This window comes from Meleagris gallopavo, chromosome 6 (genome assembly GCF_905368555.1).
Source record: "Meleagris gallopavo chromosome 6, MGAL_WU_HG_1.1, whole genome shotgun sequence".
Taxonomy (NCBI): domain Eukaryota; kingdom Metazoa; phylum Chordata; class Aves; order Galliformes; family Phasianidae; genus Meleagris; species Meleagris gallopavo.
The window spans coordinates 652463-677904 of NC_139409.1; the positions used below are offsets into that span (position 1 = coordinate 652463).

General features: G+C 52.0%; 1 protein-coding gene across 8 annotated transcripts in view; it reads left to right on the forward strand.

Annotated features, from left to right (window-relative positions):
• Window positions 1-25442, forward strand: part of MAP4 (microtubule associated protein 4) — a 119807-nt gene that overhangs the window by 19815 nt on the left and 74550 nt on the right. For 7 of the 8 annotated variants that reach the window (XM_085226806.1, XM_085226810.1, XM_085226804.1 and 4 more), the window contains exons 2-3: window positions 1945-1998; window positions 17709-17959. In XM_085226806.1, the coding sequence (XP_085082932.1) occupies window positions 17728-17959 (232 nt within the window). In that variant the 5' untranslated portion in view covers window positions 1945-1998; window positions 17709-17727. Of the gene's footprint in view, window positions 1-1944; window positions 1999-14065; window positions 14223-17708; window positions 17960-25442 lie in introns of those variants that run through there. The other variant, XM_085226805.1, reaches the window with a different exon arrangement.

Sequence of the window (25442 nt, forward strand, 5' to 3'; positions counted from 1 at the left end):
AACCAGAACTACTGGTGCAGGATGTGAAACTGCCTATTACAGGGGCAGCATGATGGGACAGCGTGCAAACCGGGCACTACCTGTTTTCTGATAGCACAGGTGAGGTGAAAATGAGGAGTGGGTGTGCTGTGGGATGTAAATGAGGTGCAGGCAGCTCCTCCTGCGCTCTGCTGCTTTCCAGTGTCGCTTACATAAAAACAACAGCGGGGAGGAATAAAGCTGCAAACTTGGAGTGAAGGCTGCAATGTATGAACAGCTGTGTCAGGTGGTAGAAAATTCCCCCCGATGTTTGTTGAATGGTGAGGTAGCTGTGACTGACAGGGCAACAGGCAGTTCAGCACTTGCTGGCTGTGTGGTCGTGGTGCTTCCCCACTTACAGCACTGTGCTTCTGCCCCAGCACAGCCCTGTTTGGTGTAAGGGAGATGAAGCATTTCTGCTTGCCAGTCAGCAACGCCCCGTGGGTAAGGAAGAAAGCAGTGTTTACAGCTTTGGATAGTTCCTAGGACTCGGTAGTGCATGAATGCTCTTCTTTGCAGTTTGTAGAAGCTGCAGGTTTGGTGCAGGAAGATGAGCCTTGCCCAGGGCAGGCTGCAGCAGCTCTTGCTTCCCTGGTGTCAGACGGTGTGGTTGGGGTGGCACTAAAAACAGAGCTAACACTTCTCATTCAGCAGGGCAGATTTCTTCCCTGAAAGAGTGCTCAGGTGCTGGCACAGCTGCCAGGGGCTGGGGGGCTGCTGTCCCTGGGGGTGTTCAGGAACTGTGGGGGGTGGCACTGGGGGACGTGGGATGGTGGAGCTGGGCTGAGGTCGGGCTTAGGGATCTCAGGGGTCTTTTCCAGCCTTAGTGACTCTATGATTTCTTCAGTGCTCTGCCACAGAAAGTGTCCATTTGCTTTTTCCCCTTAATGTAGATGTTCTCAGCACACAGACGGAGTCCCTGGGGCATTGAGGCTGCAGGTGGTGATGTGGGAAAGGACCGTGTGGGTTTGGGGTATGTTTGCAGCATCTGATGGAGGAGGAACATTCATGTTACTGTGCAGACAGGAGCTCTTCCATCATATGTGTCCCTGAGTCATACATGACGTATTTCTCCGCTCCCTGATGAGCTGAGCAGCTCTTCCAGCCCTTGGGAAGGGAACAGGGCCCTCAGGTTTTCCTCATTGGAGCGCCCTTCCTTTAGTCCAGCCTGGTGCTGTTTGCGTGGGACTCTTTTCCATGGAACATGAAGAGTGAATCTGTTGGGAGAGGAACCAGCACAGGTAAATCTGCCTAACTTTGCATTCACAAGCAGATACTGAGGCGCTGCTTTGATGAGGCTGACTTGGTGCTTACTGCGGTGAAGAACAAGCTGGGTGTCCCTCCATACGCACTGAAATACTCAACTGGCTCTTCCTTTGCAGCTTGAGTTGTACTCTTTTCCGCAGAGAGTTGTGTGCAGGGCACTGCTGTTTTGGTATCTACTTTTTGTGTAGGTTGACTTGCTTCACACCAAAGGAGCACAAAGTGTGGTTTATCTCATAGGCACGTCTGGGAGGCAGCACGCAGTTGGGGAGGGGATGGAAGTGGCTTCATGGGAGCTGCAGTGTGCGCAGGAAACGTGGCACTTCAGCCATGAGATGAGCACCTGCAGTGCTGCTCAGTGGAGGAATGTCCTAACGGCCACTTGGGGTTGAATGGCGCATTTGGAAAAAGCGATTGAAGTCTGAATGAGAGAGAAGTTGCTCCCAGTTTTTATTGTGAGTGTTGGTGTGAATGGCTGGACAGTCCTCCTGCTGGAAAGGAAACCTCAAAGAGAGCCTTCTGTAGGACTGCAGCAAGGCTCCTCGGGTGTGAGTTCATTCTGTGCAACGCGGATGCTGTTCTAGACATTCCTAATAAGCTGATGCACAAATACTTGGCAATTGCTGGGCTTCTTCTTAATTATGCATGTATTGTGTTTTGCAGATAGGCATTTTCTGAAGATTGAAGGACCTGCTGAAGGGATCACCTGCTTTTGAGGTATGAACTGCTTTTGTTTTAATGATCCAGCATTAAATCTGTGATTAGAAGCGAAGGTTTGGTGCAGCTGTGTGTACTCACTTGAGATCTCCTCTCTTCTGGGCCGTACATCTGCCATGTACGGCAGCTCTGGGATCTCACGATCTCCCACAGAAGCTCACCAGCCAAGCTTGGCAGAGCCTGGCTACGGCAGGTGGGGGACGTGGGCTCTGGGACAGCCTCCTTTCTTTGGAAGGTGCTGCACGGAGAGTTCCTTGACTTCTGCAGAAGGCATGTCTGACACACGTGGAGCTATCGATTCTGCTGAGTCTATCATGAGATCAGCAGTCAGGGGGTGTTGGAGAGGCAGGTGTTCACATAATGTGTTTTAGTGAAGGAACTGCAAATTCTTGGCATTGTGTGACCCAAGGGACCCAGATGGCTGCTGCACTGCAGTTTGAGGAGTGTTTCTCCAGGTGCTGGGCGTGGGGTCAGCCTTTTACTACACTAATTAATACTTGTCTTCACCTTAAAATTAAAAGGAATCCAAAACTATGAAACAGAGGCACAGACCTGTCCAGAAAAGGCCAGTCTGCCATTGTAGTGAATCACAGAATCACAGAGTCATGGAATGGCTTGGGTTGGAAGGGACTCAAGGATGATCAACCTCCAACACCCCTCCCGCATGCAGGGCCTCCAACCTCCATATCTGATGCTGGACCACTGCAATGGTACGTGGCTCTAAAGAGCACAGAGGTGTCAAAATGCAGCTCAGTTACAACTCTAAACATTAACAACAGTCTCCTGTGACTTGTTAAAACTGTCTTGAAGTGACAGCGGCCTTGTGTATCTCCTGAGATTTTGTTGTGTCTGTGGGATAAAACAGTTCCTGGAATACCTTTCTTTATTACTTTCCTCTGTAACTGATGGGAGGAGAGGTGTGAAGTCCCATCTCTTTGGTCAGGCCGATGCTCTTGTGTACCCATTCATGACTGAAACCAGGCTCTGCAGCAGCACCAGTTGTTTGTGCCATGTGTTGTGGCTGCCTGCCAGACTGTCTGAAGTCATCCCCTAAAAGCTGTTTGAAAGAAAGCCAAAGGAGCTGGCTTATCTCGCTCTGGGTGGGATGGAGGGGGTGGGAGGGAGGTGCCCAGGTGCTGTGCGTGCTTTTCCTTCTGGCCTCAATAGCGCTGAGGAGGTCACGGGAGGTGGAGTGTCACCTTCTCCCAAGGGAGTTGCTGTGCTAAGAGCTGAGCCCAGCTGACTGCAGAGTGGGAGAGTGCTGTGCTGTCCTCCCTGCACGCTCCTCTTCTGCACTGCTCCTTTCTGCTTCATTTCGCTTTGGCCGCTGTGGTTTTACATCTGCTGGACTCCTTGGATGTCTTAACTTGATCTTGGAATCATAGAATCACAGCATGGCCTGGGTTGCAAAGGCCCTCAGTGCTCATCCAGTCCCAACCCCTGCTGTGTGCAGGTCACCAACCAGCAGCCCAGGCTGCCCAGAGCCACATCCAGCCTGGCCTTGGATGCCTGCAGGGATGGGGCATCCACAGCCTCCTTGGGCAACCTGTTCCAGCGCCTCACCACCCTCTGCATGAAAAACTTCCTCCTCATATCCAACCTAAACCTCCCCTGGCTCACTTTCCAACCATTCCCCTTGTCCTGTCACCACCCACCCTCACAAACAGCCGTTCCCCCTCCTTTTTATCCGCTCCCTTCAAGCACTGAAGGCCACACTGAGGTCTCCCTGCAGCCTTCTCTTCTCCAAGCCAAACCATCCCAGTTCCCCCAACCTTTCCTCATAGCAGAGCTGCTGCAGCCCTTTGCTCAGTTGTGTTAACCTCCAAGTAAGTTGAGGCGGTGAGTTTGTTTTCCTTTTCCTCCTTTCTTTTTCAGTTGCACAAAAACAGCAGTCACAATACAAGCTGACTTCCAGAGTCCCAGGAGCACCCCTGGTTGTACCTTGCGACCTGCATTCCGTGGTTTCAGGACATAGACACCAAACAGGTGTTTCCCACAGGCTGTATTCAGCGGCTAAAAATGCCTCCTGATGTAACTTATCCGGGAACACCTCGTCCAACCTTGCTGAGTGCCTGAATGAATGAAGGCTGCTTCCTCTCCAGCATCCTCTGCAGCAGCTGGGGGCAGGCAGGAAGCCGTAGGTGCTGGGGCAGGTTGGCTGCTGGCTGCTTCTCAGGGGATGGCCTGGGTGAGGAGCATCCAGGCTTCTTTGTGAAACAAAGCCGAGAATCTGCTCACCTCAGAAAGAAATTGGTTCTTCCTTATTTGATCAACCGTTTTGACCAAGTCTGGTTCCACAGTGTTAATCTTCCAGGCTGGATGTGGCTCTGGGCAGCCTGGGCTGCTGGTTGGCGACCTGCACATAGCAGGGGGTTGGAACTGGATGAGCACTGTGGGCCTTTGCAAGCATTCTATGATTCTGCGATTCCCTGCTATCTTAAATCACAATCACTGACTGGAGCTCTTGTAGCACTCAGTTTCATTTGGTTATTGTAGCGTGCTTAGGTGGAGAAAGTACTTCTAAAAACATTTCCTGCTGGATTAACTTCCATTTTTTGTGTAACTGCTGGAAGGAAACATGCACAAAACCACATCTTTAGGATCAGTTTCATTGGTGAAGAGCAAACTAGGTGGAGGCTGCTGCTGACATCATTGCATAGGAGTGAGTAGCTGCTGCTTGCTGTGCAACGCCCTGCTCCATCCTGCACAGAGCTCTGCCCACAGACAAGTCTGCCTGGGTAAGAGCACCCTCTGCCTTTATGCCAGTCAGGTGGGACTGCTGGTCCTGCTGGGGGTTGGCAGGTTGCTGCTGGAGGGGCTGCAGCCTTGTCTGCCCCTTTTCCCAAAAGGACGGGGGGAACTGTGCGCTCTCCTTCTATTTGGGGAGTACTGAGAACAGACTTGAGATCGAGGCATAGCCTGGATGTAAGAGAGAAGCCCTTGGAAGAAGGCAGTGGTGTGACATCACCTGCAGCGTGTGGTTTCGCTTCCGAGAAGAGATGTGGGCAGAACTCTGTATTATAATCTATTTTAAAAAGGGGAAAAAAAGGCGGGGGAAGGGGGTTGTTCATACCATACCGAGCAGTTACCTATTTGGTGCCTTGTCTTTCTGAATGGAAGCTGCCCGTGTCAGCACGCAGTGCTGTGGCATTGGCTGCTGCACACCTGCCATATGGAAGCCAACCATTCTCTAAGGCAGCCGACAGCCCTGATAACACTGCGTGGAGAGCCGAAGGTTTTTATTGATCTTTCACAAAAACTCTGCTTTTGTTCCCTAACCAGTGCCTTGCTGTTCTGCTATAGCTGGATGTATTGCTATCAGGAGCACGGAAATGTAAATACAATAACAGCCAAACTGCAGCAGCTACTCCCTTCCTTCTTGAGTGACTTCCTGCTCGTGCTCTAGGAGATGGAAGCTGGTCTTCTGCATTCGTGAGCTTCAGAAATGGGTGTTGTTTTCCTGCTGCCCTTCCATTGGGTAACCAAAGGATTGGAGCAGAAAGTAATAGTTACTCTCATTTAAGTGCCTTAAGTCCAAGAAGCAAGTTAAGGCCTGGTGCTGGAGCTCCTTTGGTGCTGCCCTGTGCCTGAGGGCGGTGCAAGTGCTGCTAACAGGGCGTTTTCATAGATAGAATCATTCAGGCTGGAAAAGACCTATGAGATCATCTAGTCCACCCATCAACCCATCAGCTTTAACCAGATAACCTGAACCTTTAACCAGATAACCACAGGCTGTTAGAGCTGAACCAAGTCTGCGTTCTTCTGCTTGTGACGTTTGAGCACGGTTCATAAAAGAGTAACTCATACATTGGAGCAATGACTGTGTTCCTTCCAGACTTAAGCTTACACGTGATCCATACTTTAGAGAGCTGTTTCATGAATGTAGATCCACTTGTTCTAGTAACTTAGTTCCTTTAGCACCTCCCCTCCGAAGACAGGCTGAGGGAGCTGGGCTTGTTCAGCCTGGAGAAGAGAAGCTGCGGGGTGACCTCAGTGCAGCCTGCAGGACCTCAAGGGAGCCTTAAACAGGAGGGGAGTCAGCTCTTGGAAAGGGGAGAGAACAGCAGGACAGGGGAATGGTTGGAAGGTGAGGGAGGGCAGATTTCAGTTGGCTGTCAGGGGGAAGTTGTTTGGTGTGAGAGTGGGGAGGTGCTGGAACAGCTGCCCAGAGAGGCTGTGGATCCCCGTCCATCCCTGGAGGTGTTCAAGGCCAGGTTGGATGGGGCCCTGGGCAGCCTGGGCTGCTGTGAGATGTGGAGGTTGGTGGCCCTGCATTGGTGGGGGGTTGGAGCTTCGTGATCCTTGAGGTCCCTTCCAACCCAACCATTCTGTGATTCCCTCATACCTAATGCCAGTTGCTTTCTTATCTGTGCACGATTTTTGTTATTAAAACAAATCAAGGTGGTGCAAAGACTCAAAGAGTGAGATCTGGGCTCTGACTAGCTCAGGGGTTGGGCTGTCCGAAGAGCCCAAAGAATTGAGTTGGATTGACCTCCAGCCACGAGCTGTCATGTTGAAAAAGCAGCACGAGACTCCGAGCAGACCAACTTTCTGGAAGAAGTTATTTATCTGCAGTTCTTTCTTGCATAACCTGCCACTTCCAATGCTGTTAACGTCTCTCGCTGTGCTAATGCCGCTGCCGTGGCGGAGCAGAGCACTTCTGTGATGCTCTTATGGCATGTGGCCAACTGCATGACTGAACTTAGCTAAACAAAAATCCCTGGGATCTTCTCTAAGAATAATCATCACGTGAGAGCAGGAGCACTGCTCTGCTTTGAGGGAATTAAAACGGCCTTGGGGTGGCCCTGCTCCGGGGGATGCGCAGCGCTGTGGGGCAGCAGCAGGGCCTGGTTTGTAACCTTCTGCTTTCCTCCCTGTTCAGTTCGTCAGCCCATGATGACACAGTGCTTTCAGAATGTTCTATTTTATAATTCAAGAGTCTGCTAAGTGTCCTTATGAAAGGAGACAGGAGCGTGCTTGCTTAGCTTTGAGTCTAGCAGTGTTTGATAGCAAGGCTTGGCTTGCACCTTGCAGAGCTCATGCTGTGGGCAGTGAGGGCAGGGGAGCCCTGGCATGGGATGCCCAGAGGGGTGGTGGGCATTGTGGTGGGGTGGGGGGTCTCAGAGGTGTCCTGTGCACCGAATGACTCCGTGTTCATCGCAGGGCTGTTGGAGCAGATGGCCTTAAAGGTGCCTTCCAACTCAGGCCGTTCTCTGGCTCTGTGTGCAGTTGGGTGGCTTTCAGAGCACTCCTCTCCCTGTATTTTCTCTCTTCCCCTGTGGCCTGGGAGGTGCAGAGCCTGCTGTGGGTGCCGTGGGTTCAGTAGTGGCTCCAAGAAATCCTCGTGCTCATCCTTCTGGGAGCTTTATGGCGGCTCGCTGGGCCTTCCCCTGCTTTGCTTATGATTCTGGAACAAAACTGACCATTGCTTTGAAGCTCTTTGTTAGTGGAGTGCCCCCTTCTCTTGGATCATACACAGGCAGTACTTACTTCCCAGGCTTCTAGCAAATCCCTCCATGAGCTCTTATGGCCAAAGACTTCAGTTCCTCATGTACAGCTCCTCAAGCAGCGTGCTTCCACCCTGTGTTGGGAGTGCTGCTGATTTTGTCTTTCTCACACATAGGCATAAATACCCATTCTAAAAGCAAAACCTAAGAACGTGGGTTATGTTGTGATGGGTTATGCCCATCCCTGCAGGCATTCGGGACCAGGCTGGATGTGGCTCTGGGCAGCCTGGTCTGGTGCTTGGTGACCCTGCAGGGGGTTGGAACTGGATGAGCACTGAGGGCCTTTGCAACCCAGGCCATTCTAGGATTGTATGAAAGGAGTTTGGCAGTCAGCTCTTTATTCTGAAGCTACCGGTTCTATGTCTTGATCTGCAGGTTCTTATACTGTATGATTGCATTGTCAAGAGAGGTGCTTATTTAATTAAAAGTGAAGTAACTGCTGTAATGTAAGGAGAATTATTCTGTGTAGGTAAAGGAGCAAAGCTGGTCTGTAAACTGAGCTGCTGGGAGTTGTGTGTCGGTGTTGGCGTGGGCCTGGATGGAGGCACTGCAGCCACGGCGAACCTGCAGTGTGTCTCTGAACGGCCGCTGCTGTCACTGTGATTGTGAGCTCCGTCACATCTGCGGTTGTAGTTCCTCTGTTTGCAGTGCACTGTTTTACACACAAGCAGCACTGGAAGAAATCGTCTTAAAGTGAGAGTTGAGATCCTGACGTTCACACGAGGGCTGTTACGGGAGCAGCAGATGTGGGACGTGGAGCAGGAGGGACCCGGGCAGCAGACGTGGGGACAGGGATGGAGACGAGCTTTGCGGTGCCGCTCCTGTGTGCTCGCGGTGCTGGGGAGCAGGAGGTGATCTAATGGCTGGGCAATGAGCCTGCCTCCCTCTGCTCCCGGCAGAAAGGGCTGCAGGAGAAGTCCGAAAGCCATTATTTTGTACTGCTCACTTTTAGTGAGATGGGAGCTTTCCTTTCTGATGCATGCGCTATTAAAGGAAAGCAGCTGACGGCAACAGCTGCTTGCCTCGCCTGTTTGGTTTGTGGCTTAGCAGGCAATATGCAAGGCAGAAAGTGCTTTGGGAACAGCCAGAGATCTCCTCCCCTGCCCCGCTCCTTGCCCGCTCCCTGCCAAGGGAGGCAGGATGGTTCCTGCTGTGATTAATGGGGCTCTCCTTGTTTGGTGCGGCCGCCGGGATCCCGTCCTCTGGGGGACGGCTGGGAAGCAGCCGAAGGCTCCGGGTGGTTTCTTTCTTAAAAGAGTTAAGGAAGAAAAAGAAAAAGAGAGCTAAAGCTCAGTCTGTGCAGAGGTGGGCAGGCGCCTTTATTTTCCTTAGCTGAGTATTTATGGCTCTGCAGATAACACAGCGACCTTTTTGGGGCTCTGATTTCAGTGCTCCTGGGTCGCTGCTCAGCGAGACGCTTCAAAGTCCCTCGCAGTTATTATCTATGAACTCATCTTCCATGTGGCTTTTCTGAAGGCCAGCCAAGGCCATTAATCCCCACCTTTTAGTGTCCGTAATCCCTGCCTGGGCTTAGGGGAAAGTTATTCTTGTACTGCCAGCGACGCTGCTCTGGGAGAGCGTATATCGTGCTGTAACTTAAGGCAGGTTTATTAATGGGTCTTTTTTATCAGCTTGGAAACCATACAGCTCATAATGTAGCAATCTGACTTGGACAGCCTCACCCCATCTTGCTGAGTGGTTAATAGGGAAATTGCCCAAAGGAAGGAAATCAGGAGGCTGGTATTCTCCTATCTCGGCCTGCTGAAGTGTGGTTGCTAACAGCAAAACGCTCTCGGAAGGCACAAATCTGCTGTGTTTTTCTGAGGAATGGGTGCAGGTGAAGCCAGGGTTGGAAGGGGTCTGTTGTGGTGATGCTGGTGTTGTACCACTCCTCCTCTTCTTGGCCTGATGCTCCAGCAGCCTCCTGGCTGTGGGCTCTGCCTGTAGCCAGCTGGATGCACAGTCATCCTCATACGTGTGCTGCCCTTCCTGCTGCCCTCATTCAAAGACTCCTTTTGGTTCCAGCAGCTTCTCCAACCCTCAGGATGAGTGTGGGTGGAGCTCCTTTGGGCTGCTGGCCTTCCAGGGGTCCGGCCTTGCCCTGTGGGTTAGCAGTGGTCAGCCCAGGAATGGTGCTGCCCCTCCACTGATACACATCATGGGGAGATTCCAAACTGTGCACTACTGCAGAAGTGCGATTTAAGCCTAATTCCCATGAATGTGGTAGAATTAATCTCTTAAATGCCCTGAATTTTCTTTCTTCTGAATTCTCTGACCAGAATTAGGATTTTCAAGGCCAGATGGCAAAAGTTGCCATCTTAGCTTTGCTCAGCTGCTGAGGGGCTGATGGAGAGTTTTTATGGGCTCTGTGCTGGTCGTTCCCAAGCACCCTTCTGGGTGCACGGCGTGGTTACTTCCTTGCACAGAAGAGAAGTTCTGAAAGAAGCACCTCTTCACCCTGAGAATACAAATGGAGCCCCAGAGGGGGTCCAGCAGAAAACTGAAACTCAGAGTCAATACAGCTGTCCGTGCCCAATGGGCCTCCTGCTGAGATCTGGGGAAGAAGCAGGGATCTGGGCTGCGTAGGTGATGTGTTCAGAGAAATTCTGCTTCTGGATATGATTGCCCTCGAGTCCCAGGATGTTATCTGAGAGAGGAAGAGCAGCAAGCAGGTAAGTCCTGCCTCTGCAGGTTCTTCAGCTGCTCTGGGTGCTTTCCGAGCAATAACTGGACCTGTTCCATGACCTCCTAAAGCAATACTTTGGAAACAAGTTCTCAAAAGGAGGGGCACGAATGTACAAATACAACCTGATGCAGCCATCTTTGGCTTTCATGGGAGTCCACATAACAGGATGGCATAGGTACTGTGTCACTATGAAAGGACCCTCTTTATCTTGAAGAAATCCAGTGGTCCATACCAGGGTTGGATAACAAATTAAGAAACTGCATTCATCCAAAGTGCTCTGAGAGTTGAGAACTGGTTTGGAACAGGTTGCCCAAGGAGGCTGTGGATGCCCCATCCCTGCAGGCATCCAAGGCCAGGCTGGATGTGGCTCTGGGCAGCCTGGGCTGCTGGTTGGGGACCTGCACACAGCAGGGGGTTGGGACTGGATGAGCACTGTGCTCCTTTGCAACCCAGGCCATGCTGTGATTCTATGATGTGCACAGAGCCGCTGCTGTGTGCTGCCTGCACGGCAGCTCTGGTGCTTATGGCAGGTGCTGCAGTGCAGTATTCTTGTCACATGTGGATTAGAAGTCAGCTGTACCCAAATGAAGTGGCACTGCATTTCCCTTCATCCTCCAGTGCTTTTCCTAGGTAAAATTTGCTTCCATCTTTAAACTGCAGGTTTGTGTATGTTTCTGTGCAGGAAGAAGGTGAGCAGTGAGAAACTCGCATCCATCTGTGTGTGCACATGTATGTGTGTGTGTATGCATGTACATATATATGAAACTCCAGCTCATAGAGCTGACCTTCCAGAGTACTTCTGACTGTCCTCATAGTTATCCAAGTCAAGTTTTTCCTGTTGTATCATCTTGTGGCCTCGCACTGCAGACAAACTGAAGCTGCTGGAGACAGGTAATGACTTGTGGGGCTTTTGAAGCAGCAGGAGGAAGGTCCATGTGTGTTAGTAGCAGGAATGCTGGCCAGTCCATTGCAGGACTAGCTGGGACTCCAGGGGCTAGCTTCATAGCACCCAAAGCTGTGGGACCTCAAGGATCATCAAGAAGCTCCAACCCCCCACCAACGCAGGGCCACCAACCTCCACATTTCAGAGCAGCCCAGGCTGCCCAGGACCCCATCCAACCTGGCCTTGAACATCTGCAGGGATGGAGCATCAGTTATTCTCAGTTTGCATAAGTGCTGAATTTAGACTTTATTTTTAACTCCTTTTACTTAATTGGATGAGAAACAAAGGGGGAGGGAGGCACACGATGCTGAGCACAGCGGTCCCTTGACATCTCAGAGCACTGCAGTTTTCTCTCTGTTAATAGCAGATCTGGCTGCAGTTGTCAGTTTGTGCACAGGGCTTCCATAACTTGGAGGCGCCTTCGCCTTCACCTCTCTCCAGCAGCTGACCATGAGCTCTGTGCAGAGCAGCTCCTGCCATATGGGTTCCTGCCCATAGCCTTCTTGGAGCCCACAGGCTGTCCTGGGACACACACTGCATCACCAGAGAGCTGCTGTTCTGCAGAAATCTGTGGCAAGATCAATCCCTCAATGACAGCTGAGGTAAATGTCAGAGTGAGCCAACTTTCTCGTGCTCAGGGATCACAGTTGAGGTGTGTTCCTATGGCTGCTGCAAAGCCTGTTTTAAGTGGCAGCAGAGCACTGAGTTCCCTTGGAAGAGTAGACACAAGTGCGGGGATGAAAGGTTGAGTGGTGCTGTGATCTGTCCTTGCTGATACAAGGTTTGCATTTCTTGAACAAGATCATCCTATGTCACAAGGCTTTGGCCCTGGAGAGGCTGGAGCAGCTTTGTCATCTCACTGCTGTTTGGTTTTTACGACCGTTAATTTAGGCATTAATTTACGTAGGCCTGAGGTCTTTCAGCAACAGCAGCTGTTAGAACAATCTGCAGAACAACCAGATCTGGTGAGATTTCTGTTTGCGTTTGGGAGCAGTGGCTCCCAATCCTTGCTGTCTCACGGGTTGTGTGAATGTGTGCTTTGCAGATCTGCCTGATGTGAAGATGGGGAGGGATGGAGAGCTGATGGCTGAGTCATCTGTGTGCTGGGCTTGGGACAGGATGGTCCTTAGGGGCCCTTCCAGCCCCTTGATCACTGAGCACATCAGGCTGCTCTTCCCAAAGCGGTACAAAACTTGTGCACTTGCTTGCGGCTTAATTAGGGCTCAGTGCTGGCAGTGGGGAGGAGGTGTGTGCTGACCTCTGCCCACATTGCAGCCTTCCTGGAGCTCGCCCAGCCTCCTGCCCAGCCTTCCCGTGGACGTGGGATCGAGTGCAGGCTCTCCATGCTATGGATGTCTGAAAAGCAGGAAGGAAGCAGAATTTGTCTCAGATCTCCAGAAAACTGGGAGAACTTTCCCAACACATGCGGATGCCGGGAGACTGATGCCTTACTTTACTAATTAGTAAACTCAGCTCACTAATTTACATGCTATCTGAATAATTGTGTATGGCAAAGCGTGCGTCATTAGCTTCATTAATGCTTTCCTGAAGAAATTTGAGTTGATGGAAATGTTTGGAGCTTGCAGAGCAGAAATGTTTGTTATGGGCTCATCTGCAGCCTGGCTGTAGAAGCTGCAGTCGCTAAAAGTTGAAGGTAGGACACGTTTTGGAGTGCAGTCAGCGAGTGGGAAGGTGGCCACGGTCAGGCTTCTGCTCAGACTTCATACAGCTTACGGAGTTTTTCCTCTTTTGCCTTCCCCTTCTGCTTTCTTGGGCTTACTTCCTTTTTCTGACTTACATTTTTATTTTCCTACCCAAAGCACACTCTGATGTGTTCCACCCGCAGCTTTACCCCGGGCAGTGCTTTTGCTCACACTGTTCAGATGGCCTCCAGCTGTCCTCTCCCAGGTGGACCAGCAGTGCTTGGAGCAGCTGCAGCTCCCTTCCTTGTCTGCTTGGGTCCACGTTAACCCCTGCTTCTGCAGCGTGTGAGCCCACAGGGACCTCAGGAGTAGCTTCAGGGTGTGTGCTGTCATCCGGAGCCTGCTTGCTCTGCCGTGCTGTGAGGGCCCTTTGCTGCAGGAGAAGCTCAGGTGAGAGTGGCAGCCTGAGCTGGGGGCTGGGGAAGTGGAAAGGGGGAGACAGCAGATGTATGGAGAGGAAGTGGAGCAAGCTGCACTGCCAGCAACAGTGGTGGCTGGAGCTCTGTCTCCTCTCTGAAATGCTGTTGACAAGCACAGCTGTAAGCCTATCTGAAGTGAAGAGTTAAAACACTGCATTTATCTTGCACGGCCATAAGCTGATTGTGAAGGTTTGCATCAATTCTCATCGCTTTACGCTTACTGGCATGTGATTCAGCGGCTGCTTCCTACCAGGTTCCCATTTTGAGCTCACTGCAGTGTTCTTCTATCAAGCAGGTTGGGCACCTTGCTCCTGCTGGGGTGGAGGGACCAGAGGGACCTCCAGCCTCGGCCCTGCTGCAGCTCTGTGATCCTAACTTCTGTTAGGAAGATGCTGCTAAAGGACCCGCATCTCACTCTGAAAAGGATCCCGTAGTAATTTGAGTATTTCCTGTGAATGGGAACATGCACAGGATGAACCCCAGATCCTCTTAGTGCCGTTCATGGAAGGTGAGATGGCAGCAGTGTGACTCACCGCCAGCCTTTCTGGAGGCAGGCATCCTTTCCGTGTGACTGCTGCAGCTGGGGATGACTTAGCATCTCTGCTCCTCCTGCCTCGTGGAGCCCACGAAGTGCCCATGGGAGCACAGCTAAGAAAAGCACTGAGTGACAGCCCCAGCCCTGCTCTTCTCTATGGCGAGGAGCTAATTTTAAAGAGTGAGGGGATCTGCTGAAACAATACACCTGCTGCCAACAGATCAGTGTGTCGGCACCTCCCTGAAGCAAAAGCAGGAGCGGGGCAGTGGTGCTTTGTTGCTGTTTTCACTTAGCCATACCACGCTTGTGAGCAGATGGTGCCCCTTGGTATGGCTGTAGGAGAGGATGTGCTGTGAGGGATGCTTGCACCCAGCCCTTCGTAGGACCAGAGGTCAGAGGGAGCCTGTCCTGTGCCCGCTGCTCTGGGGGAGGTAAGTTGGTGGCACGGCCGGGCCTGTGGAAGCAGCTGGCAGCTTTGTCATTTGAGGGGCACCCTGCCCACACCTGCCCAGCTTCCCCATCGCCATCTCCAGGCACAGAATCTGGGTCGGACTGATCACAGCTGCGGTCAGACTGCGTGCCCGCAGCTGCAGCGTGCTCTGAGGAGCTGCAAAATGGAAATGCAAAGTTCAGGAAGCAAATTCCACTCTTCCCTAGATGGGAAGCCAGAGGCAGCGGCGTCTGTGAGTAAGCACTGTTGGTGCCACTGCTGTCTGCAGAGGGTGGATGGGGGGGGTCCTCCTGGGAGAGGCTGCTGGAAGGAAATGTTCTGCGAGCAGTGGCTGCTGGGGTTTGTTTCCAGGGCCTGTGGTGTGTGCTTATGGCCTCTGCTGTGCTGCTGTGGTCAGATATTGAGGGAGACGGGGGAGGGGGGCAGCGATTGGGGATGGGAGACCCCATGGGTGGGCTGGGGAAGGGGGACCTGGTGGTTGGGGAAGGGATGGGAGTTGGGTTGGGGGGGAGAGATGCAGTGGTTGGTGAGCATTGGGAGCTCCAGGACAGCAAGTCTGATGTTGGCAGTGGGTGGAAATGACTTCTCTCAGTTCAGCTTGCTAGAGGAAGGCTTTGGTGTGCTGAAGTGAGAAGGTTACTTGCTGGATACGCGCAGATTCCGGGCACAAAGCAGAGCAGGTGGGGCAGATATGGGTGTAAGCAACCAGCTGCTGCTGGGACGTGAGGAGGTCTGAACAAATCATTTTGCCCTGGGGAAAAAAAAGCCAAGAAACAAAAAGAGGGAAGGATTAATTTGCTGTGGAGCAATTTGAAGGCTTGGAATGGGCTGAAGAATGCATGGCTACAGGAAAGCTCTTTTCCTCTCCTCCATCACTGTGGTTGCTGTGGGCCCGTGTGCCACGCTGTGCTCCTTCCCACACCTCACTGAGCTCCAGGGACATCACCATCATTATGGACACGGCACGGCTCAGCCAGCCGCTCTTCCACCATTGCTGCTTTCCCTTGGGCTCTGCTCTGTGAGCCCTGGGTTGGGTGTGGGGTGGGAGCTGGGGCTGCTCCTGCTGCAGTGCCAGAGGTGAAAAGCAGAGGAGCAGCTCTGAGTGCAGCGTTGCATTGGGTGCCCTTTCCCTCTGCTGGTTCCTGCAGCCCTGCAGTGCTCCATGTAGGTTGGCCAGCTGTGGGCCAGCTGCTCTGTGTGCCAGAGCCCACGTCTGTGTTTGCTACAGAAATGCAAAAGGGCTTTTATTAGTTGCACTGATATTTCTTAACCTAATAAGGAATGCAGAAATAACGTTAAATATAGACAAGGAAGTGTCCTGCTGATAAATCTGCATCACCTCATTATTAGTTTTTCCCGGCAGCTGGGCTGTTTCAGTGTCCCAGCTCCTATGCAGGTCTGAAACAGAGACCCGGTCAGTGCTACTCCATGGCAAGTATTAAAAAGAGAAGTGGTTCCACCACAGTGATAGGAACAACAGCTGCGTGGTGTGAATCAGACTTGTGATGGGATATTCCTGTGCCAGAGGGCACTCTGGGTGGGATCAGCCTTAGTTTGGGTTTGAGAACTCCTGCTGGGATCCCCAGCCCTGTTCACATGGCAGCTCCTGCTCTGCTGGTGCTCTGCAGGCATTTGCAAGGTTAATTCACACAGAGTCACAAAGTGGATGGGTTGGAAGGGACCCCAAGGATCACGAAGCTCCAACCCCCCACCAATGCAGGGCCACCAACCTCCACATCTCACAGCAGCCCAGGCTGCCCAGGGCCCCATCCAACCTGGCCTTGAACACCTCCAGGGATGGACGGGGATCCACAGCCTCTCTGGGCAGCTGTTCCAGCACCTCCCCACTCTCACACCAAACAACTTCCCCTCACATCCAACTGAAATCTGCCCTCCCTCACCTTCCAACCATTCTCCTGTCCTGCTGTTCTCTCCCCTTTCCAAGAGCTGACTCCCCTCCTGTTTAAGGCTCCCTTGAGGTCCTGCAGGCTGCACTGAGGTCACCCCGCAGCTTCTCTTCTCCATGCTGAATGGAAGGCTAAAGGAGTGATGACAGAGATCTCAATAGAGCAACAACTAAGTAATTTCTAGGCCATCTGAATGCCACTAATAAGCCTTCTCTGCCTGCAGGGTTATGGCAATGCACGTTTTATGAGTTTTGAACCTGGCTGAAGTCGCCCACCTGGCACAGATTGCACTGGGAGGGGATGCTCAGTGCTGAAGGGCTTCTCTGTAGGGTGGTTGGGCAATGGTTTCCAGTAGAGTGGGAGGATGGCAATGACTTGCTGTTTGGACAGACCCTAAATTAAGTTGTCAAGGCCCCTCCTGTGCTTGGAATTAAAATAGCAGGCACATTTATGGATGTGGATGTGTGAGCTGATTGCAGTCATTGCACCCAGCTGCCTTTTGCTTATGATTATTTGGAGCGAGGTTGACAAGAGGTTTCCCTAAATGCCATTGACATAAAGTTTCAGGTTTGGATGTGTTTTGTTGGTGTGGGACCCCAATATGGTGCTTACAGCAATGGGTGCAGGAATCCAGGTTGCCCAAGGAGGCTGTGGATGCCCCATCCCTGCAGGCATCCAAGGCCAGGCTGGATGTGGCTCTGGGCAGCCTGGGCTGCTGGTTGGGACCTGCACACAGCAGGGGGTTGGGACTGGATGAGCACCGTGGGCCTTTACAACCCAGGCCAGTCTAGGATTATGATTCTATGATGTGATTTTGTGTCTGCAGCTCCAGCACTGCTTTGTCTTCGTGTAACTCAGTGGCTCTCGTTGTCTGTCTGTTGTGAGGAGCTTAAATTCACTACTGAGCTATAGACTGGGGAGGGGAAGATGAATGGTGGCTCTTTCTGCCTCGTGTTCCCAGTTTTAGCTTTGTGTGTGCTGTGTATCTGTGCTCCACTCTATCTTTTATTCCGTGTAAACGTTTTACCTTCCAGTCCAAATCCCAGGGCTAGGATGGGTTTGTTGGCATTAGCAAGGTTTGTTGAGGACATAAACGCTCTGCTGGATCCAAAGCGTTGCTGAAGTATCCATCAGGTTACGTAAAACCCTAATCTCCATAGGGGAGGCTGGGTGGAGGCCGACCAAGAGCTAAATTCGTGTGCGTCACACTTGTGTGTCTGCTGCTGAGGACCTGTAATTAACTCACAGATCTGAGGCAGGGCACAGATCGATGTCGGGCTGTTGGTGCAGGCCAGGTTTTGCCCTTCCATGTTCTGATTTAGTTCAGGGTTGTGATGTAACGTCCCGTGGTGCGTAGCAGTATTCATGCAGTACGACCTGATGGGGATGGTGAAGGTTTTTGCTTTGGTTCTGTACTGTGAGGAGGGTTCTGTGAACATCTGGGAATTATTGAGCACTAAAACAAATGTTACTGCTTGTGCCAGCCAAACTCTGAGCTTACAGCATCCCTTACTAAAGCACGCTTGTTTCTTTTTCTTCTTCCCCAAATGGTGTTGCAGGTTGCAAAGGTGCTAAACCATGGCTGACTTGGATCACAGCCTCAGCCTTGCGGATGCTCTGACAGATCCACCTCCCGAGATTGAGGAGGAGGTGAAACGGGACTTCATTGCCACGCTGGAAGCAGAGAAATTTGACGACGTGGTTGGAGAGACGGTGGATAAAACAGACTATGTGCCTCTGCTGGACGACGACGATGCTGGGAGCCAGGAACCAAAAAGCAAAGCCCACGCTGACAGCATTCAGGTGGAACGTAAGTGTCTGAAGTACAAGAGCAAACCTGCTGCACTCAGCACTGCAGGACATTCCTCTCACTGTGGTTTTGCTGGGCCTACTACAGAATGTCTTTAGATGTTACTGGTTTAAGGCTGAGCCAGTTATTTTAAGAGCTAAGGGTGAGAGTTCAGATTCTGCTCTGCCTTCTGTTCTGCTGCTTGTAGAGTCGTTCCTACTCAGCACAAGATGCTGTTACTTATAATAATGATTTGCAGGCTGGAGCTTTTTAGAGGAAGCACACTGAGGGGTGTGAGTGGCACACTGCTGTCGCACATACAGTGCTTCCCATCCCAGAACAGCACATGGTTTGACGACCCCACATGCAGTGTCCAAAGCCTGCTGCCGAGGAGGTGTGCACCTTCATAGGGCCCACGCTGTGCACTGAGCAGCTGAGGCCGAAGCCCACAGCTGAAGCCTTCTTTGTCCTGCAGTCCAAGGATCTGCTGCTTTTGATTTAGAGCCACGGAACTGTTTGAGTTGGAGGGGAGCTCTGAACGCTCCCAGGTCCACCTCCCTGCAGTGACCAGGGGCACCCGCCTGCTGCTGGGGGTTGTGCACTGCATGCTCACATTCATTGGTTTGCAGCTCTGTCAGAAACTGAGATGAGGGACCCTGGCTGAGTGAAAAGGAAAGCGATGAGATGTGAGGGGGACCTTTCTTGTGCTTCTCAATACATCCAGCACAAGAAGGACGTGGAGCTCTGGGAGCGGGTCCAGAGGAGGGCACTGAGATGGTCAGAGGGCTGGAGCAGCTCTCCTGTGAGGAAAGGCTGAGGGAACTGGGCTGGTTTGGCTTGGAGAAGAGAAGGCTGCAGGGAGACCTCAGTGTGGCCTTCAGTGCTTGAAGGGAGCGGATAAACAGGAGGGGGAACGGCTGTTTGTGAGGGTGGGTGGTGATAGGACAAGGGGAATGGTTTTAAAGTGAGACAGGGGAGGTTTAGGTTGGATGTGAGGAGGAAGTTTTTCAGCCAGAGGGTGGTGAGGCACTGGAACAGGTTGCCCGAGGAGGCTGTGGATGCCCCATCCCTGCAGGCATCCAAGGCCAGGCTGGATGTGGCTCTGGGCAGCCTGGGCTGCTGGTTGGCGAGCTGCACACAGCAGGGGGTTGGGACTGATGAGCACTGTGGGTCTTTGCAACCCAGGCCATTCTGTGATTCTGTGAATACATACTTGGGTTCTTTGTTCCCCCTCGGATTGAGGCTGGTTACCTGTGACTTTTGTTTTTGCTACGTCCCAAAGAACGCTGATCCCTCCTGGAGGGGTGACCTGGTGGTTTCCTGCAGAAGAAAGTTTGTTGACATTTTCTTTGCTTTAATCTTAATGCTCATTAATGCTGATGAAAGTGGGATGTGCAGGAGAACTGTAATTAACATCTACCAGCAGAAATGAGGACTGCAGGGCTGCGGGGTGGGGAATCACACAGAGGGAACGTGCTCTGTTTTGGAGCACTGGGTTGCTTTGTTTAGAAGCGAGCCAGGTGTCCTGCAATACAGAAAGTACTGCTCAGGATTTTCCACCTAACACAGTTCATTAAACTGGAACAAACAATGGGGAAGGAAGGAAGTGGGCAAGGAGGCTGTAAGCCATGGAGCTTTGCTCTATTCAGATGTACGTTATCCCATTCAATTATAGGAACTGTAGTGACAGGTATTTGTGTTTCAGCACTGCAGAAAGGGGAGGAGAGAAATACGATTGTTAATGCTTTTGCATATGGCAGAAGGGTGTTTTGAAACAATTCTTTGTGCTGCAAGTAGCAGATCCTGCAATATCTCAGCACCAGATTTTTTCAGTTACTGTTAACATCTCAACACAACACGTGTTTAAAATACCCATTCCCAGCTTTGAAGCCCCATTCCTCCCCTGGGTGTGTGCCTGGGCAGATGGGAGCACCATTCTGCATCTGGTCTTGCTCCGGAGAGTTGATTTTTCCCTTTTTTGGGATAGTTGCAGCACAATTATGAGCATTATCTACATCTTTGGCAAGATCAAAATGAGACAGTAACTAAAGAGACCAGACAGCATGCTTGCCCAAGTGGATTGGATGTGATTTTGCTTTCCAGCTCTGTACCTCGTGCAAGGAGGGTGAGGATTGTCACTCCACACCTTCAAATGATGTCACTTTACTGTAGGCTTGTCTAGCATTTCATCTTTTATGTCTTAATTAGTCTGATAAGCTTTTCCCCCAAAGTGATCAAGACACGTATTTCTCCTGGAGCCTCTCTCCCTGTTTCTGATTGCTTTAAAGAAGCTGTGAAGCTGCATGCTCCTATTCTGAGCCCATACAACACGATGTGAAGCTGCATGCTCCTATTCTGAGCCCATACAACACGATGTGAAGCTGCATGCTCCTATTCTGAGCCATACAACACAAAGTGAAGCTGCATGCTCCTATTCTGAGCCATACAACACAATGTGAAGCTGCATGCTCCTATTCTGAGCCCATACAACACGATGTGAAGCTGCATGCTCCTATTCTGAACCCATACAACACGATGTGAAGCTGCATGTTCCTATTCTGAGCCCATACAACACAATGTGAAGCTGCATGCTCCTATTCTGAGCCCATTCAACACGATGTGAAGCTGCATGCTCCTATTCTGAGCCCATACAACACGATGTGAAGCTGCATGCTCCTATTCTGAACCCACACCACACGAGCTGTCTGCCCAGGAGCCCCAGCACAGCCCTGGGGAGGCACAGTGAGTTCTGCTCCCTGCCCCCAACCTGCTGCAAAGAGCCCCAAGCTCCTGGCAGAGCACAGCAGCTCCCACAGCAGGCACTCAGCCGCTGCCCGTTCATTTATTGATGTTAAAGGCACAAATGTGTTCAGACAGTGCACTGTCTGCTGCCCTTCCCCAGTCAGGAGAGGTTTCATCACACAGCCTGGCAGGCTCCAGCTATTTTGGGTTTGTTGCACTCTGTTTCTAAAGCCACGAGCCAGGTTAGGTAAGTTTAAGCTGGGACTGGAGTTGTTTGACTTGGAATGCAAAGAGATGGAGAGGAGGAGGAGGTGCTGAGCGTTTTGTGGCCACCAAGATACATCCTAGAGCAAAGATTTAATAATAGTTAATTTTAAAAATGTCACTGGAAAGGCACAGATTAAGAAGAAAGCGTTTTATTCTTTCTAACAACTGGCCGAGCATGATAATTTGCTAAGTTCTGGGGTAATCCTCTTACGACCACGGGGTCTTTACGTAACGCTGAGGGATTGCTGTGGGCCCTGCCTGCAGCCCAGCACGGCTCTGCCCCGGGCTCAGCAGTTGTGGGGTGCACAGCTGAGCTGGGGGTGCTGAGGCAAGAGCGAGGGCTGCTCTCCTCCTGTGCACTGAGGGCCGAGCATCTTCTGTGCAAGGAAAGGGTCGTTAGGGGAACGTGAGTTCCAAGCGGAAGGTGAACCCAGGGCTGAGCAGCTCCCAGCTCCTGTGTGATGGCCCATTCCAGGTGAGGACCTGCGCTGAGTTTCCGCAGTGTTTGTGTGCTGGGGAAAAGGTAGAGCTGTGCTGTACCACCTGCTCAGGGCCTGGCCACGTGCGTGCAGACACACTGCCTTCCTGCGCTGGCCCAGCTCGCTGCTGCGGCTATAGAGGGCTCCAGCAGGTTTCTTGTTTCGCTGGGGACGGCAGTCTGGTCATCCCAAGCACACGCACAGCCACGAGATGGCTCTGTGGGTGCTGCAGGCACAGCTCAGCGCCCTTCTGGGGGGCACGCAGAGCCGCTCCCAGCCTGCAGCCGAGCCCCAGCGCTTCCCTCTCCTCTGCGATGGCAGCGAGCATCCTTCTTGCAGAAGAAAATGTTCGTGTTTGGTCCCACGCAGAGCTGAGGGCAGAGGATGTGCCACATACTCCTTTCTTCAGAGGGATTATAAAGTCAGCAGGTGGTGTTAGATTCTTGTACCATGGTCTCTTATGAGAGAAAGACAGTATTTAGAGGGGTGGGGCTGGGGGCTGTGGGGTCCCTTCCAACCCAGCCACGCTGTGATTCTGTGAGCTGAGCAGGGCAGGCTGTGTTTTCCTGCTCTCGTGCCTTCAGATGCTGACCTGCCCGTGTGTCTGTCCTGGAACGTGAAACCAGGCAAGCCTTTTACATTCAAATTCTCCTTAGTTCCCCAGGTTAGAAGTTGAAAACCTGAACCAAGTGCCATCAAGCAAGCAGAGCTGTAAGCCTTTCAGTGACTCTGGGCACTGAGCTTGACTTCTGCTCCAGAGCCATTTTGAGGCAGAAATGCACGAAGTGAAATAGCCCAAGCTATTACTTGAGACTTTCCATCTCCTTTTGACCTTATGATGCTGTTACCAGCACTTTTGTTCCCACTCATGCCTTTTATCTGAGCTCTCCAGCCAAGTGAATGCGCTCACATGGGTGCCAGACCACGGAGTGCTCAAGGGCTGAGCTCACAGCCCAGCCCTCCCCAGCTCTCTCTGTGCCCTCCTTCATCCCACACTGATGGTGAAGCCGTGCTCTGCCATGGCTGCACTCACATGTGTGCTGCACCGACTGGCTGCTGTGGATTAGGGCTTCTTACATTGGCACCATCCATTTGCTTGAGATTATGGGTTTAACAAATGCTGCCTTAAATTTGTTTATATAAAAACAATCCTTTGATCCGCTGGCCAGATGCAAATACCATCTTGTGATTTTGATGAGGATTATGTAGTTACAGCATCTTGACATGCTTTTGTTTTTAAGCAATTTAGAGTATGAGGGAGGAGGAGACCCGGGCCGCAGGGCTGCACTCAGCCATCTGAGATTCCATTGCTCCAAAGGAGCTGACCTGCAGAGCCACAAAAATCAGAGCTGCCCCGGCAGAGAGGAGCTGTTCTCATGGAAATGTGTGGTTGGTTTGACTTGATTTTCCAGAAGCAGCCTGTCTTCCAAAAAGCCCAAACTTTGAAGGAAACTGTTTTACCTGTTCGTCACCCTCCGAGATGAGAGGTAACAGCCTCACGTTGTGCCGGGGGGGTCAGGCTGGGCATTTGGAAGTATTTCTTCTCCAGAGAGCAGTCAGGCACTGGCAGAAGCTGCCCAGGGGGTTTGGGGTCATCATCCCAGGGGGTGTCCAAGAGTGTGCACATGGGGATGTGGTCATGGGCATGGTGGGGTGTGTGGGGTTGGATTTGGGGATCTCTGAGGTCTTCCCCAAACTTAATGGCACTGTGATCCTTCCAAAGTTGTCGTTGTTCCAGAGAAGGGCAGAAGCAAGCACGTGGCTTTCTGATTCTTCTGCTCACGTGGGATTTCAGGGGTCAGCCTGAAATCTTGTTCGGCTTTTGCCCAGTTTTGTTTGATTTGGAGATACCCCCACATACCAGCAAACATCACACAGAATCACAGAATGCCTTGGGTTGGACCTCAAGGATCACAAAGCTCCAACCCCCACCAATGCAGGGCCACCAACCTCCCCATCTCACAGCAGCCCAGGCTGCCCAGGGCCCCATCCAACCTGGCCTTGAACACCTCCAGGGATGGACGGGGATCCACAGCCTCTCTGGGCAGCTGTTCCAGCACCTCCCCACTCTCTCTGTAAAGAATTTCTCCCTGACAGCCAACTGAAATCTGCCCTCCCTCACCTTCCAACCATTCCCCTGTCCTGCTGTTATCTCCCCTTTCCAAGAGCTGACTCCCCTCCTGTTTAAGGCTCCCTTGAGGTCCTGCAGGCTGCACTGAGGTCACCCCGCAGCTTCTCTTCTCCAGGCTGAACAAGCCCAGCTCCCTCAGCCTGTCTTTGTAGGGAGGTGCTGCAGCCCCCTGCTCATCTTTGTGGCTCCTCTGGACCCTCTCCAACAGCTCTCTGTCTTTCTTGTGCTGGGGGCTCCAGACCTGGACACAGTGCTGCAGATGGGGCCCAGTGAGGGCAGAGCAGAGGGGGACAACCACCTCCCTGTCCCTGCTGGCTCCCCTCTGCTGATGGAGCTCAGGATTTGCTTTCTGAATTGCAAGAGCAAGCATAGCAGGCGTGTAGTGTGTCCTGCTCATCCCTACCTTTCTTCTGCCAGTGGGAACTAAATAGGGAACAGAATAAGATGGTGCTCTTCTGGAGGAAGGCATTTATTCTTTGTAGACTGCATTTGATGGGCTTCAGTAATGTTTCAGTGGGTTCTGGTTTTGTTTTAAACTTGCTGTGCCCTCGACAGGGGAGGGTGTGTTGTGCTGAGTATGGCAGAGGGCAGCTGCCTTTGCTACCTGGGGATTTCAGTGGGACTTCTCTTTGGATGAAGTGTTTACATTCTGAATAGCTGCAATGCACCAAGTGCCACCAGCACAAAGTGAGCACAGAGTGGTTACCCTGAGTGCCAGCAGCCCAGTCTGACAGGTAAACACTTCTGCACCCCTAAGTTGCATGAGGAGCGTGCTGACAGATGGGACGTGCAGCACGCAGCCCTGCAGGGCCAGCCAGATCTCAGCTGCTAAGAGTGCCGTGCTGGGGCTGAGCTGCTGCAGTGCCATGCTGAGGGACAGGGCTGCACAGCCTGACAGCAGGAGGAGCTGCTGTGTTGGGCTGCTAAGGAGCGGGTCCAGGCATTCCTGCAGCATCCTCAGGCACCCGGAAGGGATGTAGGTGTATGTTTTGCTATAAGCTGTCTAGCAAGTTCGTGTTGGATCTCTGTAAAACAAGCCACTGGAGGAACTGCAAAGCATTCCGTTCTGCTGTGCTGAGGGCTGGGTGGAGCCCTGCAGCTCTGTGTCCCAAGTGCTCTTCCATGCAGCTCTGTTCTCACAGCTCGTGCTGGGGAAGGGACAGCACTGCTCCGTGTTGTCCTGGCAGTGACTGAGGGGAATCATTTCAGTTGGTTTCATCTCTGCAGTGGCTGACAGTGAGCAAAGGGACGCCCTGAGGAGCTGAGCTGCTGACACAGCGTGTGCTGCATCTGTTCTGAACCAATGCTGTTGCTATTGGTCATGCAGTGGTTTTGCCTTTCCTCTTTTCCAGTTCTGAAATAGTTCAGAATAAGTTCAGGTAAATTGAGTAGAGTTTACTGAAGAAATTAGAAAACATGTTAGGATTTGGTGTTTGTTGTAAGGGTGATGTGTGTCGGTGATATTTTGATCCCTGGGGCTAAGGGTAGAATGCAGTTTGGATTCTGGGTGGTGGTGTGTGGAGCCAGGAGCTGGGCCCATTGATGCTGGTGGGTCCCTTCCAGCCTGGGGTGTTGTGTGTTGCTGTGGATGGAGGTAAACTGCCCTGTGATGTTCAACTGAACCCAAGCACTGCTGGCAGTCAGTCAGGATAGCAGGCTACTGACTGAAGCAGCTTCTCTTTGCAACAAGCACTTGTGTGCAGTGTAGCACAGAAGGTCTGTATTGTTGGGTTAGGAATAAAAGTCCAGAGGTGTCACTGAATATCCCCTGTGGTCATGGTGCCTGGTGCTGGTCCTGGGTTGGTGCTGTGCCATGGGGCTGTGAGTGGTCATAGGATCACAGCATGGCCTGGGTTGCAAAGGCCCACAGTGCTCATCCAGTCCC